Source organism: Anopheles arabiensis, chromosome 3 (genome assembly GCF_016920715.1).
Source record: "Anopheles arabiensis isolate DONGOLA chromosome 3, AaraD3, whole genome shotgun sequence".
NCBI lineage: Eukaryota > Metazoa > Arthropoda > Insecta > Diptera > Culicidae > Anopheles > Anopheles arabiensis.
In genome coordinates, this window is record NC_053518.1 from 56,173,827 (window position 1) to 56,195,529 (window position 21,703).

The window sequence follows — 21,703 nt, forward strand, 5'->3', positions numbered from 1 at the left end:
TTAAAAAATAAAGTATACATTACTAAAAATTCGATGAACATGCTTTAAACAAAGTACAAAAAATGCCGATGTGCTGATTTCCAAACATTCAACTATTGAATTAAATTTGCGAAAATCACACATAAGGATAACTGAGAATATATGAGAATTAGTTGAACATAATTAGTAATGAAGTTATAGCATTAACTATTTCTCTGTTACTTTTTAAAACTTAATTTTACATTCTAATTTGGTGACTACCTTCACCCTTCCCTACTTTGAATATTTTACCAAAAGGCTTTAATTTTGGAACACAGTGTATGTAGAACTGTAGTAAATTAAAAAAAGCATTTTCGGATTAGTTTTATTTCTATTAGTTGAGTTTTATCAAACTTTGGGAAAAATAAATAAATGTTTTAAGCCGTAAAATACAATAGTAGGAAAGATTAGTACCATTTTCTGATGTTCTCGGTTTTTCGGACATTTTCGAATCCATATAATAGCCATTGGCGTGATGTTATGGATGTTGATTTCAGTAATCTAATAAAAAAAAAAAAACAAAGCAAAGCTACTTTCATCATCAAACCGTGCTTACGCCTGCCGGCTGTCGGTTTTACCAAACTTTGGTGGTTGATTTGGTTTGATTAGATTTCACGCTACACCAAGCATAGTAACGATTGTTTTCATTGTGATCACTCACTAACACAAAATTAAGCAAGCAAAAAAACTCTATAGGCCCCTCTATAGGTTACGGCCACCTCAAAGAGTGAACTGCCAGATCGCAAATGAACATAGATCTTGTGGCTAGTGCTGTAGTCAATTGATTGAGTAAAGTTTTCGGTGCAGCTTCGCAATCTATCCATACAAAAGCTTGCACAAGATTTCTTTGGAAAAAAAACAAACGTTCAAGTGTATCAAGTGTGAAGGTAGAAATGTGAAATATGAAATAGGGATTTTTTCTAGATGGATTGCTTAATGGCCTATTTTTTTCGGATTTTTTACATTTGAGTTGAGGATGAAGCTAAAACATAGTTAGAAATCAATAATGTATTTATTTTTGTTTTCATTTTGTTTTTGTTTTCGTACGTCAACAATGTACAAATAATTGGAATTGTTATTTTATCTTCAATTCCTTTTATCTATTTTGCATATCCTATCACTTTTCTTGTTCGCGCTTGTTCAAACTATGTCGCAATCAAACGAAACACTTGTCACCCACCGCTTCTTGTGTGTTTACATTTGAATTTGTTGGGATGGAGACTTTGCTTGCATGGGATGTAAATGTACACGAGTGACGATTGTTTTTGATTTTCTTTTGCTTAAAAGCGTTGTGTGGTTCAATAGCAGAGAGTATTATGTACCTTACGATGCCATTTATTTTATTTTTTGCTACGTACTGTTGCTTGTCTCGCATGATATGATACTTTTTTCTTGTTGGTGTCTTAAACCAACTGATTAGAACGCCGACAAACTAAGTTGAAGCGCTCGGCTAGCTAGACTGACGCGTGTCACTATAAGAACCTTCCCATTCGACGAGGTTCAGCATCGTTGAACATAAAAAAATGCAACCTACCACTTTCTTTTTGTGTCTTCGTACTACTTTCGGTGGCTAGAACCAGAATTTACAAACAAAAAGGCACACGCGTCGTCATTGTCGCTACAAGGAAATAGAAGATTTCACTCATTCAAATCTTTATATACTGTTGACTACTGATGGCTGGCAAGATCATCATCGATCTAGCTATAAAAAATTACTATCACCACATTGACTTTTGGGTTTTGGTTGTGATGGTATGATGCTCATTATGACGATGGCAAGAGAGCTTCCATTTAAAACGTTCCACATTTGTATTTGTAAAGGAAAAAACGACCGCTGATAGCACAAACCAGTGACATTTTTTTATCGGCGTCCCGTCTTTAGTCGGAAGATGAAGAAAACTCTTGTAGATTATGTCGTTGATTAATATTGATTATTGACGCTGTACCATATTTGTGGTTCGGCGTGTTCAGTACAAATTACTTGTGTAGATGTTTAACCGTTTCCTGTCAAATATAGATAGAGCCCGTATGCGTTATCAAACAATACCAACTGTTTGGTGACTAACTAATGGATCTGCAACAATACTATTTTTGTTAAAATATCTAACATATGAGACACACAGCGAAATCGATATTATTTAACAGAATTTGTGTTCGTTTGTTTTACAATGGGCCAGTCGTGTTCATTGACAATTGTTGCTTTTACTGTTCGACGCATTGTACAATTTTGTCTTGTTTTGTTACTACATTAGCTCGATGATTAGGATGACGACACCCTTAAAATAGAATGAAATCCACCGCGCAATGGACAACACAAGAAAAAATAGGATCCTCCAATGAACTGATAAGGAGTGAAACACTATGAACGGAAAAAACCTGTTGGTTTTATCAGTTCTGGTTAATTAACTTGCTCAGCATGATTTCCTGTTGTTAGAATACATCCGATCGACCTTTGATTAAGTAAATTTGGGCAATTATACACATAGAGCAAATGAATTCATTAGCTGTAATAGTTTGTTGTTTTATGTACAATCGGTTAAGTCTTCTCCATTAAACCTGCCATGTTGCAAAATGAAAAAAGTGAATCGGTGTAAGTGTATGTATTTATGAAAGACAATATTTAAGGATAAGTAAACTAGACATAGGAAAATGATAGTGAAACGATCGTTGGTCACGTGCATCAGCACTATATGGGAGCATAATGATGAGCCATGAGGTAGATCGGTAAGTTAGTTAAGTTTAATTGATATTGGATGTCTTAAAAAAGATCAAAATATTAACCATAACATGGAAACAATTGTCGAACATCTTTAATAGAGTAATTGCCATATCCCTTTTCATAGGATATACTAAATTCATGGTGAAAAATAAATTATATTAAAACGTTTATTTTAGCAACATTAGTTTGAATTCAAAGAGAACTTAGTGAAAGAAACAATTTATTTTGTTGTTGTTTTGTTTTACTTTTTCCACGACGGTTAGACAGGTTATAGCCAGATAATTGAGATAATTGATATTTGTAGCGTTCACTGTTTAACAAACTAACAAATAATAATAATATACATTTCAATGGGGCAATACAATGCCAAAAAAATGTGTTCGATCAAATGATGAAAGCAAAAATGTGTTCGAACAAATAATTGTTCATCATCACACTTTCCTGTTGTATTTGTTTTATCTTTAAAATCCTAGTATTGCTGAATTTTCTTTACTGGCATCGTAAATGGCATTCCTAGATATGGCTTCGTGGTTTCCCATAATTCATTGAACTTTCTAGAAGTTTAGTGTTATGATCGTAGATTTAATTGATTTGTTTCCCTTTGCTTGTCTGTTTTGGACCATTTGCTGGATATGATATAACAAATTATTCGCCTATTTTACTGAGTACACGCATTCTATGTCAGTGTGATGATTTAATCATACAATTGATGTACCATGCTAATCGCTAATGTGCTACCGCACTTATAGAAGCGATTACACATTTTGAATTATTGAGTTTTGCTTGTTTCGATGCAAGATTTCATTTCAAAATATGTTTCAATAAATTTATTGTGCCGCTTTTAATTCAAATTAAAACAAAAAAATCATATCAGCAAAATGAGCGAAATTGCTTTTTTACGCTGCCACAGTTTACGTAATCGGTTTTTACACATGGTTAGTTCATACAACTGTAACCAGCAAAACAATATAGTACAACTATTTCAGATGAAGCGCAAAACACCTTGTTTCCCATCATTATGGTCACTGTGCATGTGTGAAATACATTTAATTAGCATCCTTTTTATGTTTTCAGTGTTCATGAACATGCATATTAAAAAAAAAACAATATCTATTCGTGAATGTCGCAACATTCTGCTTTTCCGAAACTATTCCGCGCATTAGCAGCAACTGGCTCAAACATGCCTAAAGCTCATTTTTCTAAACATGCGCGTATTTTCGATTATTACATTCAACAAATTTCTATACACTTTTCTACTTATTCGCTTATATATTCAGCCGCTCACCATCCTTGACGAGTTAACTTATTTGCTTAGTAATTATTTGCTACTATGTAATGCCAACAATTGCTGCTGTGTATTTTCATGGTTTTTACATGCTGCGTTAATCGACACATCGCTTTATTTTTTTCTATATTTTTATTTTTTCTTTAAAAATATCTGTGAGACATGAAGAACATGTTGTGCATTTTAGTATCTACTTTCGACTAGTTCAACAAATTAAAATCAAACGTTGCGATGCAATATCGCAAGTAATTATTGTTATCCTGTGTTTTAATTTTTATTTTTTTGATTGATGATCACTTATGCTCACATTGTTCCTACTGTAATTGAAATAATATTACTTAGCCAGTTTGCTTTACTTTTGATGCGAAGCACTGAAAACTAAACCATTAAACCCTTTCAGAGGGTTAGTTAAAAACAAACTATTTGAACAACACGACAGTTAAATCCTTGTATTACGAGGATTTAATTTAATGAAGGTTGTATATAAATGATGTTCGATGTTATTTGAATATGACATGTAACCTAATTTAATAAATATACAAAAATCGCTAGCTACCGACCAGCTCGATCTGTCGGTATTTTTTCCTCAAATTTGATACCGAATCTCGATACAAAACAGGATCCAGTCGCAGGTTCGACCTAAGTAAAGGCATATAACTGAACAGAGAATAACATTTGTGACGTTAGCTGATGGATAAACACTTACTAGCAGCAAACAATATACTTACCCAAAAACTGCGGCAAAAGTATTTAGACAACTCTGACGCTGTATAAAATGATCAGGATCATTCCAAGGAGATCTACAATGAAGTACATGGTTGATATAAGTATTTTAGTAACTTTAGTAGTGTTTGCATTAGAGTATTAGAGCTGGAAATGCAATGGAAATTTCCACCTCGGTGGATCGGCGGAGCGAAATGAGAAGACATGTTTTTTGCGAGTTTTTGCGAGTTACACGGATTCGCACTTTATCCCAAAATCGTAGGAATCTTTCCTGTATCAATAATAAGCAATGCCAAGACTGCAGCATGATGGTTGAAAACGTTGACGATACCCCTATTCATTTATAGGCCGCAAGGCAAGATCCATGGTTCCTTTTCCCGAACACACACTTGCACGCCAGGACATGCAGTTTGACATATCTTTTCAACTATATAGCATTTGCTTGCCTTATATAAAACAAAAACATAATTCTCTCAAAGAACAAAAAAGTCGTTTAAAATTAAATTCAGGAAACCATTTAGCTACAAGGACCGAAGCTACATTAAGACTTATTAGTTTTTTTTCTATTTGGAACAATAATGTCCAATTTGTTAGTCAAATGTTCACCTTCAACAAATCAATCATCAATATGGCAGATTGATCAAACAATCAGCCTATTGATTCATCATACAAACACAAAAATACAACAACAAATAATAATTAGGATAACATAATCAACAAACAATAAAGTTAAATGCACTGGATTTATAATCTGCATAATTCAAATTATGGAATAACATTGTTGCATTATTATATGTTACTAATTACTTAAGTTGATAGGTTATTGGCCTCACTCACCTTCCACTTTCTCGATCTTTGTAGCCTTTTCGCTGCGTCACCTTAATGGGAGGTTTACGAGTGACATGCGATACAAGAAGATTCATGAGAATGTCTTCACAGTTGGACGATTGTTGTACCGTCTTTAACAACAGGTACGACAACCAGTTAGTGTAAAGATAATTATAGTAACGATGATAAAATGCGGCGCCAGTTAAAACGATCGAATAATAGTTTGTCCATTTGGATGTATAACCCCATGCGTTCTGTTTAAGGTGTAAAATGAATCGTTAGATAGAGTAGGTTTCATCTAAGCTGCATAAATAAATTTCATCTTGCCTTGGAATCATCCCAAAAATGTGCCCGCGCCGGATAGCCGACGATGCGATCTGGAAAATCGCGCCACACCTGATAGGCAAAATCCAGCTCGTCGGTGTTTAATATAGCATCTTCATCCAGTGACAAAACGGCATCAGTCTCGATTTGATCGTGGGGGTAGAATCTTTGGGATATGCTTGGCCGGTCTTCGCTCGTGCTGCCCGATATGATGTGCAGTGGAATGTGACCTGTAGATGGCCAACGTTTCTTCGGCGGAACAGATCTATCAGTTGCCCACAGAATTAAAATCTATAATGAAAATGAGGAAGTTACATTATTTCATTCTCGCGTAGCTATACACTTTTCTCCCCTACTAACCTTATCTATGTATTGGCTTTTGGTAATACTTTTGACTAGCTTGTATAAAGCTGAGTTTGGTGTAAGCTGCGTACCGATCTGTACAAATATTACGGCGGTATAGTTCAGTCCGGGTGTGTGACCAAGTTTGTCTAGCAGAAACGGAAATCGGCGATGAGTATCGGAAAAGGTCGGAATAGTCAATAGTGCCCCTGGGGATGTATTCCAAGTCAGTCCATTCCGATGAGGATAGTCTGGCAGTCTCTCACGGATAATCTAAAAACGGTTATTACACAATTTTTATCATCAGATGTTCATCAATTTTGTTTGAAGAATGATTTTGAATGTCCAAACGAGTATTATCGACTTCTCATTCGGCTCACAGCCCAAAATCACAAAGAATGATAAATAATTGAAATAGAATTTGAATACCTGCTATGGATAAAATGTCAAATTATCCATCTCAATTCATACTAACCTCAAATGTTGTAAAAATTATTTTTTCAATAGAACTAAAATAACGCTCCCAAAGCACTTGTGTCTGCTGACGTAAAGCTAGAATACGGCTTGTAGAGATGGAACGTACGATGTCTGGAACCTTCGATTGATTTATACAAAGAAAAAAGAACCAGGATTTACATTTTAGACTATACATGTAAAATAGCAAACCACCATCCATTACTCACTTGCAGCAACAGTCTTTCATCTGCCCAAATAGCAGCTTGCTTCCAGTCAATTTTGGACTGAAACGGTAACACCCATGAATTTGAAAGCAACACTGGTATGCAACCCGCTTGAAGCACTTCCAGAAACCTATAATAGGACAACAATTGGTTAGTAAAAAAAAACTGTCCAAACACTCGAGCCATTTGCTTATTTACCTAAATGATCCTAAACGACGACCTCTGGGCACAAGGCAGAACGTTGAATTCTGCAACAATGTTTCGTAGTCATACCTGTGAACAGATGAACACATTATTTAGCAGTGTTGTATACATACATAAACGCATTGTCGAGATAAGGATCGAACATTATACGTTGTTTTGGTGCAGTTTACTAGACTGTCTACTATACAATTTAAATTACACACCTATCGTATTCTCGATTATCTTCGTCACATCGAGCATCCTGCAAATCTCGCCAACTTTTTCCATGCTTGCAAGTTGTCACTAATACAAAATCTCTGGCGTTATGTAAGTGAAACAACGAGTTTCGTGTTTCAGAACCAATACCATGGACGTACCTATAACAATACAATATAGAAAGTATTAGGCTTTGAGATATTCTGAAAATCGTTCAAACAAGAACAAACGAGTTGTATCTAATATAAAAGGGAAAAAATTCTGTTTGGCTTAGTTTGGAGAGTATCGTAGTTTTAATATTACTATTAAGTGGTGGCGGTAAGGCTGTATTGCGTATATGGCTTAGATCGTAGACAAATTGGTTTAAGTAACAGTTAAATAAAAATAAATAAATAAACGCCCTGTTTAAAAATAAACTCCACATGCATTCTACAATGTATATAAACTTAAACAAGTGTTGTGGTATGGTTTTGCCTGATATAAAAAATGATGAAAGAAAAAAATTAAGTTAAAAGATAGCCTGTCGCAGGAAAGATAAAAACAATCCTCTGGCCCCACGATCGCGTTTTGTATCATTAACGATATAATAAATAAGGTTTGAGGATTCTGAATAGGTCAAGCCTTCATAAACCATAATCTGAAAAAAAGCATTATAAATGTTGGTGGTCGAACCCGTACGACATTGTAGCTGTTGGAATGATATTCTAAATTAAGTTTAAAGTCCAAACCATCTCTATAAACAATTTGACTGAAAGTAATTTTAAACTAATGACTGATCGATGTAAAAATTCTCTCAGTTCGGCTCAATTATTGTTCGATGCAAAAGCAGCGAAATAACGCTAGTTCTGATTCAAATGCGAAATCGATGGGATCTAGCTTGATGCTTAATTGGCTCGTTGCTAAAATTTTGATCAGCAGTCGATGCATCAACATAATACCGGAGTGGTGTGAACAGCCATAATTAGGAAATTTATTATCTGATTAGTATTCCAGGCAGCTAGACACGAATTGTTTTCAAATCACTTGGAAGCAAATACGGCTATAATTTCAAGGTTACGATAAACACACTAACGATGAGTATGTGGCATGATTATTGTAAGCTATCACTACCGAATACCTACCTTTTACCTTTGAAGGCAAGTAGATACTTCTTGTTGGCTGGGAAGTTGTTACTGATTACGAAACCTGTATTGCCGCCACGCAACGGGAACTGCTTGTGAAAAAGAGGAATACTAACGTCAAAGCCGGGTCGCAGTGATTGGATGCTCATGCTGGCTTTAGCTAGGATTGCCTGTCCCGGATCGAATCCGAGCCCATTCTCGTTGTAGTCTGGCCACGTGCCCGAATAAAGGTTAAAGATGATATGATTACGCCCATTATTCCAGTGTGGTAGCCGTTGCAGGCGAGACGGCACGTTACGCACAAAATCCTCACTGAGCGAGTCGCGATCAAGTGTATCAATGCCGAGCACGAACAGACAGGCCTGCTCGGGATCAGTCGTATAGTAGCGGCTTTCTTGAATGGCCGATATGATTTTTTGATAGTTTTGACTAATTGGCGGTGGTGCACCAAGCGAATTCAATGGCTCCGGTGGGTACACGTAAACGTAAAAGTTCTTATCGCTACATTTGCTAAAATCGAAGCAAGTTTCCATGCGACAGGATTTGAACATCGCACCTCCTTCATCAGTCACACGCCGTATAGCACCACCTCGTTGGAAAGACGGCTGAGGGGCTACATCGCGGAATCGGGATTCGTATGTGGGAGCGGTAAATAGATCATCGTCCGGTAATGCTTGCGCCTGATTTGATGAATCCGTACTTTCAGCGTATTGGTAGTGCAGCTGGTGATAGCATGGTAGATTGTCCGGATTTTTACGCACACGTATCCGAAACAGCGCTTGCAATCCTTTCAGCCGATAGCCTCCCAGGTAACAGTACGCTAGGAAAGCGCAACAGATTATCACTAGAATGTAGCGTTTTTTTGCCTGCATTTTGCGCGTTCGCAGCCACTGATGACGCTTGATGCCAACAGTCGAAGGCTATTTCGGCAGGCCGAATGCCCAATGCGGCTAACGATTGTGGTGTTTGCTACTTCGACTAACATCAACGGATATCCTATCATTCGTACGGTCGTTCTTCTTTCGCTGTTCGTATCCGACTGACAACATGTTTGGAATGGAAGAAAATTTCTACTACAGATGCTGGTAGATTGTTAACGAGATTCTACCAAGACGTTTGATGCGCACAAGATCAGCCTAAAATAGATATAAAATGACAAAGAGCATATTAGTTCAGTAATAATAGGCATAATGGTTAACATAGATTAAAATGGTACGGAAGTGATGTTTGTTTATTTGAAGCAAAAAACCCATGGAAGGCAGGCGACATATTTTTGAGAATATCTCTAAAATGAGAACGGTTCGTAATTTGATTTCATTGTATTTTTCTCTGGGTAATAAAAAGTGTACTCGCTGGTTTTGCTATTTCAAATTGCCATGTTTGATTCGCGCCTCGGTTCGCATATGTTCAATTCTTATTTCTATGATGACATTTTACATAGATTTGTTAGCATATCTTCTCCATATCGTTGCATTAATCACTGCAACATCAAGAGTTTAAGCGCTAATCAATTAAATCAGTAAACTGTTAAACATTGATTGGAAATATCGAAAATACATACATGAGTGCAAATATATTTGGTTGAAACATAGATTGGCATTGTTTTCCCTAAGAGACGAATGAGCTAGACCTCAAAGTCTCTATAAAAACAAACCATTGTTTTCCCTCCCTTCATCTTTTTTTGCTTTGGGACGATATTTGCAATAACAAACTAACAATAGTACTATTTCTTAGATCACGGAATTTAGTAAGAAAGAACTATTATACTTCAGATTATTTGCCAAAAGAAAAGTATAATATTTTGGGAAAATGTGCTGCTTGCTTTAGATTCATGGCTAAAACAACACTCAAAATCTCAGTATTTATTTCCAATCGGCCCGCCGGACCAAGAAAACACATGACCTTTAGCAATAGTTTGAACAACAAATATGAACTATTCATTAACTTCTGAAATGTGTTAATGAGCCACCAAAAACAACATTTGCAGGGGAATATTTGGTCAGCAATACACCTAAATTAGCTGTTTTACAAATTATCGTCTGTGTGTAACCAAAGGCCTCGCAACTCGCGTCTTGAAGAAATCAGCAAACGAATTTTGCAGATTGCATAAAACAAACTAAATGCACAGCCGCTCATAGAGATTTCGCCTATTTAGCAACTGCCACCGCGAAGACACACTGCTAGCGCAAACATTCTCTGGGAGATCGATTTTTCCACACCTACTTCCGCCCTAGGAACCGAATGCACTTTTGTAAATGTTTGGACCATTTCCACCATTCACTCGCATTCCTTTTTTCACATTTGTATCCACTCGTGTTTGCAAGGCGTAGGTATTGATTTTCTCACTTACTATTGCCAACGGAGCCCTATGTACCATGGGGAGGCTCCACGTTAAACAAAAACATGTTGTTTACACTAAAGAATTGCACTTGCTTCAGCTTGGCCGGTACCGTTTTTGTCGAATGCCATTGGACCAGATGCGTGGCACCGTGTGATGTGAACTATAATTGTTTTCGGGAGGAACGCACAATTTGTTTGGTTTTTGCTCAATAGCACATCACGAATGGCGGTGCGAGCACAGCACCAGCGACAGTGATACGATGTTGATGTAAGGTCAGCAGAGCTATAGAGTACACTTTTTTCTTTACAACTCTCTAACATGAATCGAAATGTTTCAATGTTGTTGAAGGCTAGTTTAAGCATTAATCCATAAACGTGATAATTTTCAGGCAATGATGACGAACCCGTTGAGAAAACTAAATCGCTTCGCGTAGAACGTTTTGACAGTGTGTATGACCCCGCAGTGCAAGTGACAGCGATTTGCGAGGGCGCGCGAGGGCTCGCACGCCATACAAGTTCACTGCTCCAGAGCCCTCGCATTAAAGAGCTTGCGAGCCTTGGAAGTGTCATATGAGCGAGACAGCTGTATGTCAAGTGTATGGCTATCTCTTTCGGGCAAGAAAAAAGCTCCGAAATGCAACGGTGTTGGTGGACAAAATTTAAATGGCCAAAAATTTTGACCACACACACTCTCTCCCGGTGCCTTCCCCTGTCCTCTCTTCCTTCAGGCCCCTTCCTCTTATTTGCGCGCGCCGCTCGCTTGTATGCGATAGCTCATCAGCTGGTACTGGTATATGGTAGGGTTGTAGTTGTATCTTGAATTGGCGATTGGTACATATATATGTAGTGTATTTGGTTTTACCTGTGACCTTGACGATGCGAGAGCCGATCAATTCTGGTTTTGAAGCAATATTTGTGCTATGCTGGTGGGTTGCCGTTCCGTGCCGTTTCCGATGTGGCCATTTGATCGCCATGTCGATCAACGGTTATGAAGCCAATTTCAAACGAGCGAAAGTGAAGGAATAATTCCGTACCGGAAATTTGATTTTTTATCAAGTGTTGATCTCCAATGTTGATCTCAACCCGATGTAAGCTGGTTTTAACGGCCATATGAGATAATGTACTCATGTGTTAAAAAATGTCGCATTTTTTTCTTTCCTGATTTTCCTGAAAATTGACCCACAATTCAATACGATTTGACTATTTTCATTGATTCCTCATACAACGCATGGAAAGAGGTAAACTGGCTTCGCCAATTCATTTATCTCCGCTCCCAACCATTCATCACCCGAACCACCCACAACCTCATCATTCCATCCACATGCAACGACATTTCCCTCTTCTTTAACAGCAAAGGTCCCAACCGAAGCTTCTACAGACTGCTGCTTTCCATTTTCCTGTTTCTTCTTCTTCTATTTGTCGTATACCTGGTCATGCCAGCCAATGCAAGCTTTAGCGTCTTTTAGTACCACACACCCGGCTGGCCAGTCCTTACTACGAAGGGACGGTCTATATGAGGCTTGAACCAATGACGGGCATGATATTATCATCCTTTATGTATCCACATTAATACAAAATGTGCGACAAAACAACACATAAACGTCGTTCAACAGCTCTTTGGTTTATTTCTTTTAAAACATGATTATATAGCCACCTACATAAGGAAGAAGAAGAAGAAAGCCACATACAAAAACACACGCATTTCCGGTGGGAGGGGGGAAGGTGGGAAGGGGGAGGAGGAGGAGGGAGACAACGGCCACACTCTGTTCCGTGTCAAGATTCTCTATGAGGACATCACACGCTGACAGTGCCTCTTTCAACGGTGAGCCCTCAGGATCGGGCCGTGATCTGCGCACATCCTTTTGAACGTGTCACCAACTGATAATAAAACGTTAGAAACGGACTCTCTCACCCGCAGGTACCCATCTTCTACCATCTGTTACACATTTTTGACACACCATGAACAGCTTCCTTTTGTCTGTCTTTTGCGAACGACTATGGGCTGGATCGTTCAGTACCAGGGATAGGACATGGCCTACCCATCGCGAGTATGGTGCGCTACAAGTTGGTGGATCTGATACCAGCTTAATTCAATGTAATGATGGCAGCATCCTTGCTGTTGGGATTGTAAAACACAAGACGAGGCAAAACGACATGCGCAATCGAAATGCAGTCCGCAAACATCCAGACAAAATCAACTAGTGAACGTGCATACAAACCTTCAAACAAACTAAATATATGTCATCATGTTTATTCCCCCTTTAAAAATGCGTAGTGATTTATGAGAATATAATCTAGATTTATTTATCTTAAATGATGTGTAAAAGCCGCACATACAATAAATATATAAATAAATATAATATATAAGTACAAATAAATAAATAAATAAATGTAGGCTTGGTTTAAGCGTCTAGCAGGGAAATATTCTAAACTAGAGAAGGATTGAGTAGCAATTTATCTTGCGAGCGAGGGGGGAGGGGGGGGGGTTCCTTTTTTGGGGCCCCTCAAGACCACGGGGCCCGACGCGGCCGCTTAATTTGCTTAGCGCTTATTCCGCCCCTTGACACACACGCGCTTGTCAAAACACTTAACTTAAAATTAGGCATATCGATTTATGCCTTAAATCGTACTTAAGTCTAATCTTAACCCACTTGCGCACATCTACACGACATCACCATAATAGTCTTATCTTGTTAATTCAAATTTTTAATGTTAACACTTCGACGGTCGCGCACACCACTGAACACTAAGAACATCGTAGGCCGCTGGGGATGAATGTTTGTCGCCTTTTCGAATTTTCGTCAGCAGCCTGTTCGATCGCAGTTGACCTGAGGAAAGATAAAACATTAGGTTTAGAGACAACAGATTTAGATGTAGCGATAGTGCATCTAGAAGGAACTCACTCGTGGGGTTTTTTTCTCCTGCCAGGACCGCAATCAGTATTTGACCGCAATCAGTAGTGCGGTCGGTTCAGTCCTGTTGCTGCTGCAGCTATTGTGAGGCAGAGGATAATGATTCGAAGGGTTGAATTTCTGTCCCGAACGTTGTGAACGAGCGCTCGACACCGTCTCACGGCGCAATCGGGGCACCCGGTGCCGGCTGGGTGTTGTGCTGGTAGAGCCCGACTCTTCGCCGTACAGCTTCCGGAGGATGTTCTTAAATGGTTCCTCGTTCCAGGATAGAGTAAAATTGGCTGCAAAAAGGAATAAACACCGTGATTAGCATCCTAACCCCTAGCTTCACCCAACAATCTTCTTCTTCTTTCGTGGCCCACTTACAACTTACCGAATCATACACGATCATACACAACGCACAGTCGCAAACACCTGCGGCAGGCCCATATTGTTTCTGCATTATATCTGCAAATAAAAAAGAGGCCATAGTCTGTTCAAAAGTGTTTCTTTATCACGATAATCGCTGGATAACACTTACCCGCTGTCTTGTGCTGTGTTATTCACCACACCACTTTCCTACGCCGGTACATGCACGAACCGCTTCCGACGGAGCCAGCACGCATTGGGCAGGACTTCTACCACTTACTAAAATGGCACTTACTTACGTAAAATTAAGAACTTAATTATTAAAAAACTTACCAAAATTGATCAGCCAACAACACTGTTTACGTTTTTTTACACACACAACTTGACATCTTCAGTGACAGCAGCCGCAGAGCACCAACACAACGAAAGGTGTCAGGCGAGACGTCAGACGATCTTAGGCGAGGGGTAGGAAGGAGATCGGTGGTGAGGGACGTGAAAGCTCAGCTCGACAGAATCACTATAGGAGGAAGCGAGGCAACTAGACTAGACTAGAGAAATTAGAGCGAGAGGTACCTCACCAACCCTCGCATTGTTTGCCGGGTTTTTTAATAATTAAGTTCTTAATTTTACGTAAGTAAGTGCCATTTTAGTAAGTGGTAGAAGTCCTGCCCAATGCGTGCTGGCTCCGTCGGAAGCGGTTCGTGCATGTACCGGCGTAGGAAAGTGGTGTGGTGAATAACACAGCACAAGACAGCGGGTAAGTGTTATCCAGCGATTATCGTGATAAAGAAACACTTTTGAACAGACTATGGCCTCTTTTTTATTTGCAGATATAATGCAGAAACAATATGGGCCTGCCGCAGGTGTTTGCGACTGTGCGTTGTGTATGATCGTGTATGATTCGGTAAGTTGTAAGTGGGCCACGAAAGAAGAAGAAGATTGTTGGGTGAAGCTAGGGGTTAGGATGCTAATCACGGTGTTTATTCCTTTTGCAGCCAATTTTACTCTATCCTGGAACGAGGAACCATTTAAGAACATCCTCCGGAAGCTGTACGGCGAAGAGTCGGGCTCTACCAGCACAACACCCAGCCGGCACCGGGTGCCCCGATTGCGCCGTGAGACGGTGTCGAGCGCTCGTTCACAACGTTCGGGACAGAAATTCAACCCTTCGAATCATTATCCTCTGCCTCACAATAGCTGCAGCAGCAACAGGACTGAACCGACCGCACTACTGATTGCGGTCAAATACTGATTGCGGTCCTGGCAGGAGAAAAAACCCCACGAGTGAGTTCCTTCTAGATGCACTATCGCTACATCTAAATCTGTTGTCTCTAAACCTAATGTTTTATCTTTCCTCAGGTCAACTGCGATCGAACAGGCTGCTGACGAAAATTCGAAAAGGCGACAAACATTCATCCCCAGCGGCCTACGATGTTCTTAGTGTTCAGTGGTGTGCGCGACCGTCGAAGTGTTAACATTAAAAATTTGAATTAACAAGATAAGACTATTATGGTGATGTCGTGTAGATGTGCGCAAGTGGGTTAAGATTAGACTTAAGTACGATTTAAGGCATAAATCGATATGCCTAATTTTAAGTTAAGTGTTTTGACAAGCGCGTGTGTGTCAAGGGGCGGAATAAGCGCTAAGCAAATTAAGCGGCCGCGTCGGGCCCCGTGGTCTTGAGGGCGAACCCCCCCTCTCCCCCTCGCTCGCAAGTTAAATTGCTACTAAATCCTTCTCTAGTTTAGAATATTTCCCTGCTAGACGCTTAAACCAAGCCTACATTTATTTATTTATTTATTTGTACTTATATATTATATTTATTTATATATTTATTGTATGTGCGGCTTTTACACATCATTTAAGATAAATAAATCTAGATTATATTCTCATAAATCACTACGCATTTTTAAAGGGGAATAAACATGATGACATATATTTAGTTTGTTTGAAGGTTTGTATGCACGTTCACTAGTTGATTTTGTCTGGATGTTTGCGGACTGCATTTCGATTGCGCATGTCGTTTTGCCTCGTCTTGTGTTTTACAATCCCAACAGCAAGGATGCTGCCATCATTACATTGAATTAAGCTGGTATCAGATCCACCAACTTGTAGCGCACCATACTCGCGATGGGTAGGCCATGTCCTATCCCTGGTACTGAACGATCCAGCCCATAGTCGTTCGCAAAGACAGACAAAAGGAAGCTGTTCATGGTGTGTCAAAAAATGTGTAACAGATGGTAGAAGATGGGTACCTGCGGGTGAGAGAGTCCGTTTCTAACGTTTTATTATCAGTTGGTGACACGTTCAAAAGGATGTGCGCAGATCACGGCCCGATCCTGAGGGCTCACCGTTGAAAGAGGCACTGTCAGCGTGTGATGTCCTCATAGAGAATCTTGACACGGAACAGAGTGTGGCCGTTGTCTCCCTCCTCCTCCTCCCCCCTTCCCACCTTCCCCCCTCCCACCGGAAATGCGTGTGTTTTTGTATGTGGCTTTCTTCTTCTTCTTCCTTATGTAGGTGGCTATATAATCATGTTTTAAAAGAAATAAACCAAAGAGCTGTTGAACGACGTTTATGTGTTGTTTTGTCGCACATTTTGTATTAATGTGGATACATAAAGGATGATAATATCATGCCCGTCATTGGTTCAAGCCTCATATAGACCGTCCCTTCGTAGTAAGGACTGGCCAGCCGGGTGTGTGGTACTAAAAAGACGCTAAAGCTTGCATTGGCTGGCATGACCAGGTATACGACAAATAGAAGAAGAAGAAACAGGAAAATGGAAAGCAGCAGTCTGTAGAAGCTTCGGTTGGGACCTTTGCTGTTAAAGAAGAGGGAAATGTCGTTGCATGTGGATGGAATGATGAGGTTGTGGGTGGTTCGGGTGATGGATGGTTGGGAGCGGAGATAAATGAATTGGCGAAGCCAGTTTACCTCTTTCCATGCGTTGTATGAGGAATCAATGAAAATAGTCAAATCGTATTGAATTGTGGGTCAATTTTCAGGAAAATCAGGAAAGAAAAAAAATGCGACATTTTTTAACACATGAGTACATTATCTCATATGGCCGTTAAAACCAGCTTACATCGGGTTGAGATCAACATTGGAGATCAACACTTGATAAAAAATCAAATTTCCGGTACGGAATTATTCCTTCACTTTCGCTCGTTTGAAATTGGCTTCATAACCGTTGATCGACATGGCGATCAAATGGCCACATCGGAAACGGCACGGAACGGCAACCCACCAGCATAGCACAAATATTGCTTCAAAACCAGAATTGATCGGCTCTCGCATCGTCAAGGTCACAGGTAAAACCAAATACACTACATATATATGTACCAATCGCCAATTCAAGATACAACTACAACCCTACCATATACCAGTACCAGCTGATGAGCTATCGCATACAAGCGAGCGGCGCGCGCAAATAAGAGGAAGGGGCCTGAAGGAAGAGAGGACAGGGGAAGGCACCGGGAGAGAGTGTGTGTGGTCAAAATTTTTGGCCATTTAAATTTTGTCCACCAACACCGTTGCATTTCGGAGCTTTTTTCTTGCCCGAAAGAGATAGCCATACACTTGACATACAGCTGTCTCGCTCATATGACACTTCCAAGGCTCGCAAGCTCTTTAATGCGAGGGCTCTGGAGCAGTGAACTTGTATGGCGTGCGAGCCCTCGCGCGCCCTCGCAAATCGCTGTCACTTGCACTGCGGGGAGTCCTGGGGTTAGTATGACAGAAACAGACACACGAGACCCTCGACATACGATCCACGTGAGTACAGTATGTCTCCGAGTTACGCGATTCTCTACTTTTCAGGTTCGGAGACAAAGTTACGAAGTTTTATAAATTTCACAGTTTATATGTCAAACCAGATAAAATTGCTCAAAGAATCTTCAAATACAAAATCAATTGACGTTTAGCTTAAATTTATGACCAATTAAAAGCCACAAATTTCATATTTTTTTGCACGAATCATGTTAAATCTTCTTCTATTTGGCGTCCTACGCGGACATCCCGGCCATATAGGCTTTCGAGACTGAATTCATCACCACGCCGCCGAATAGTCAATCCTTGCTATCGGGGGACGGTCCATTCTAGGCTTAAACCCATGACGGGCATGTTATTTACGACTGTATCATGGGACTGCCCCCATCCAAGGACTGTGTAGGAAAGAGCATTCCCCAAAATCGGTGTGGCCATCTTGGATGTCATTTGACAGCAGAAAGCCCTGGCAAACTCATCCAACACTCAACACATTATTATTAAAAGAGACATCAATACATTTGGTGAAACATTAAATGACTAACTTACAATATACTTCTGATCAGACCGATTAATCATTTTTATCATAATAAAAATTTGAATCGTAAAGGACTCTTAGATGTCAAACTGCCTGTAACGAACTTTTGGCTACTTATCAAGTCGTTCTATATTACTTGACCTCGTTCGTACACAGTCCTTGGCCCCCATCATGTTAAATCAATAAATAATAATGGTAAAGTACAGTCGGTCTCCGAGATACATGGTTAATGCAGACCAAAAACTGCCAGAAAATACAGGCGGTCCCCGAGATACACCCCAAGCGCCACAAACCCACTAAACGACCACTAAACGGGTTCTAAACAACTCAAGCTCTCTATCTAAACGGAATATAGACAGACTTCGTTTAGCAAACGGCAAACGACTCATGCATTCTAAAAATAGCAAAAACCTGGTGGCACCACCTGTTTGTGGGATACCCAACCAGTGGAGCTTCCTCGCTTTGAGAGCATTCTCATTCCCTCTGTACTGTTGTATGGTTTCGCATTGAAGTTATGCATCGCTAGAGCTAAAACGGCGATACGATAGTTTAAATACAAAACTCCAAAGTAAACCATCAGCACTGAAGCTGGTGTTTCAGTCCAGCACTGAAGCTGGTGTTAAATTGTTTCGATTAATTAAAATGTTTGCAACACTCGAAAACAATTGTATGTAATACATTATAACATTTTTTGTTAGGACAAAAGTCATTTGAACTCGCAAGTTCGTCGAGAGTTCGTGCCTATACAGGTTTAATGAGCTACGTTCGTCGCTCGCGCGAATTGCCACATTTGTCTGGTGTGAAAGGGCTTTAACCCCCTGTTTACATTAGCCCTCTCGAACCTTTCGAAACTGAGCAGCTGGATACCCGCAAGTGATGGAAAACCCATCCATCGAACCCATCGTACTCTCAACTCCATATAATTTTGACAGGATGTCGATGGGTTCGCTACTGGCGATTGGCATGTGTAAACAAGGGGTAACAATACTGGAGTCTCTGGTATAAAAATCGGTGATGACTGGAGGTGGTATGGAAAATTATATACATTTCGACCTACAAATTGTCCATTATGGAGATTATGCAAACGCAACAAGGCTCGCACCTTGGTTGACAAGCAGTTTTGAGAAATTTGAATTTTTTTTCAACATTTTGTCACCTCCGTGACCACGCACCAATAGGCGTTTTAAAAATTGGTAGGAATCAAGGTGGATTTAAAAATATCAGATGGTGGAATCTAGAGCATTTTGACAATTCGTCATTTGACGTAAGGTCCCCAGGATTCAAACATTGTTTACATTTTTATAAATGGTTCATTTAATTTATGTACTACATTTTTTCGATTAAATATTCTTTAAAAATATATTTTGGGCTTTGCGAGTTCGTATTTAACATTAAAACATAGATTTAAGGGAGTTCTTTCGTGTTATTCCGTAAATTTATTGTATAATTCATTGCGTTTTCAACATTTTTGCGAATAAAAACTAAGAAATTATTGAAATTTGCAATTTTCACATTAAATCCTTATTATCTACGAGCCACATGGATAATTTACGTCAGATTCGAAATCTTACTCACATGATTTTACATTTCGTGCATAAACAAATCATCAAAACTTTTGTTCATATATCTCATTTTTTCGATAAAATCAATAGAAACAAAAAATTGCACGAAGTAACAAAGAAATCTTTTCTATTTGCTATGCTTTGTGTGCGGAAACCATTACAGTCCCTCAACTATGGCGACTCCCCAAAGGCCCTTATTCACCACCTGATATTTTTAATCCACCTTGGTAGGAATACAGATAAATAGGTATTTCTGGTCAATCTGCCACATGTCGTTGAATCTGCTAAATAACATGTATCGCGTATCGCGGGAACTGCCTGTATTGTTATGATTTTCTGTGTGCAATGAAACAGCAAATCGATTGATTGTGAGAGCACAGCCTAAGTAATTTGAGGCAACGTCAAACAATGTTTTTTTTAATGTACCCGGCAAACAATGCGAGGGTTGGCGAGGTACCTCTCGCTCTAATTTCTCTAGTCTAGTCTAGTTGCCTGGCTTCCTCCTATAGCGATTCTGTCGAGCTGAGCTTTCACGTCCCTCACCACCGATCTCCTTCCTACCCCTCGCCTAAGATCGTCTGACGTCTTGCCTGACACCATTCGTTGTGTTGGTGCTCTGCGGCTGCTGTCACTGAAGATGTCAAGTTGTGTGTGTAAAAAAACGTAAACAGTGTTGTTGGCTGATCAATTTTGGTAAGTTTTTTAATAATTAAGTTCTTAATTTTACGTAAGTAAGTGCCATTTTAGTAAGTGGTAGAAGTCCTGCCCAATGCGTGCTGGCTCCGTCGGAAGCGGTTCGTGCATGTACCGGCGTAGGAAAGTGGTGTGGTGAATAACACAGCACAAGACAGCGGGTAAGTGTTATCCAGCGATTATCGTGATAAAGAAACACTTTTTGAACAGACTATGGCCTCTTTTTTATTTGCAGATATAATGCAGAAACAATATGGGCCTGCCGCAGGTGTTTGCGACTGTGCGTTGTGTATGATCGTGTATGATTCGGTAAGTTGTAAGTGGGCCACGAAAGAAGAAGAAGATTGTTGGGTGAAGCTAGGGGTTAGGATGCTAATCACGGTGTTTATTCCTTTTTGCAGCCAATTTTACTCTATCCTGGAACGAGGAACCATTTAAGAACATCCTCCGGAAGCTGTACGGCGAAGAGTCGGGCTCTACCAGCACAACACCCAGCCGGCACCGGGTGCCCCGATTGCGCCGTGAGACGGTGTCGAGCGCTCGTTCACAACGTTCGGGACAGAAATTCAACCCTTCGAATCATTATCCTCTGCCTCACAATAGCTGCAGCAGCAACAGGACTGAACCGACCGCACTACTGATTGCGGTCAAATACTGATTGCGGTCCTGGCAGGAGAAAAAAACCCCACGAGTGAGTTCCTTCTAGATGCACTATCGCTACATCTAAATCTGTTGTCTCTAAACCTAATGTTTTATCTTTCCTCAGGTCAACTGCGATCGAACAGGCTGCTGACGAAAATTCGAAAAGGCGACAAACATTCATCCCCAGCGGCCTACGATGTTCTTAGTGTTCAGTGGTGTGCGCGACCGTCGAAGTGTTAACATTAAAAATTTGAATTAACAAGATAAGACTATTATGGTGATGTCGTGTAGATGTGCGCAAGTGGGTTAAGATTAGACTTAAGTACGATTTAAGGCATAAATCGATATGCCTAATTTTAAGTTAAGTGTTTTGACAAGCGCGTGTGTGTCAAGGGGCGGAATAAGCGCTAAGCAAATTAAGCGGCCGCGTCGGGCCCCGTGGTCTTGAGGGGCCCCAAAAA

The 21,703-nt window shown here is 39.9% G+C and overlaps 1 protein-coding gene and 3 long non-coding RNA genes across 5 annotated transcripts; 2 read left to right on the forward strand and 2 right to left on the reverse strand.

Moving 5' to 3' along the window:
- Window positions 1-2,406: 2,406 nt before the first annotated feature.
- On the reverse strand, window positions 2,407-11,234 carry LOC120901724 (exostosin-1). Of its 2 annotated transcripts, none has more exons than XM_040309878.1 (11): window positions 10,790-11,234; window positions 8,440-9,575; window positions 7,327-7,479; window positions 7,118-7,192; window positions 6,923-7,049; window positions 6,715-6,834; window positions 6,258-6,512; window positions 5,901-6,188; window positions 5,583-5,827; window positions 4,751-4,822; window positions 2,407-4,679 (listed from the first exon to the last, which is right to left on the reverse strand). In XM_040309878.1, the coding sequence occupies exons 2-11, from the start codon at window positions 9,309-9,311 to the stop codon at window positions 4,571-4,573; spliced, it is 2,316 nt and encodes a 771-aa protein (XP_040165812.1). In that variant the 5' UTR covers window positions 9,312-9,575; window positions 10,790-11,234; the 3' UTR covers window positions 2,407-4,570. The 2 variants fall into 2 exon arrangements, with proteins under 2 accessions (XP_040165812.1, XP_040165814.1); XM_040309880.1 differs by having other exon boundaries at window positions 11,184-11,213.
- Window positions 11,235-13,084: 1,850 nt separating this feature from the next.
- On the reverse strand, window positions 13,085-14,612 carry LOC120903722. The gene is made up of 4 exons (XR_005739641.1): window positions 14,212-14,612; window positions 14,065-14,138; window positions 13,683-13,972; window positions 13,085-13,607 (listed from the first exon to the last, which is right to left on the reverse strand). It is a non-coding gene; the product is annotated as an uncharacterized LOC120903722 (long non-coding RNA).
- A 13-nt stretch (window positions 14,613-14,625) lies between these two features.
- LOC120903721 lies at window positions 14,626-15,718 on the forward strand. Its single transcript, XR_005739640.1, has 4 exons — window positions 14,626-14,796; window positions 14,870-14,943; window positions 15,035-15,323; window positions 15,399-15,718. It is a non-coding gene; the product is annotated as an uncharacterized LOC120903721 (long non-coding RNA).
- Window positions 15,719-20,518: 4,800 nt separating this feature from the next.
- LOC120903723 lies at window positions 20,519-21,703 on the forward strand. Its single transcript, XR_005739642.1, has 4 exons — window positions 20,519-20,761; window positions 20,836-20,909; window positions 21,002-21,291; window positions 21,367-21,703. It is a non-coding gene; the product is annotated as an uncharacterized LOC120903723 (long non-coding RNA).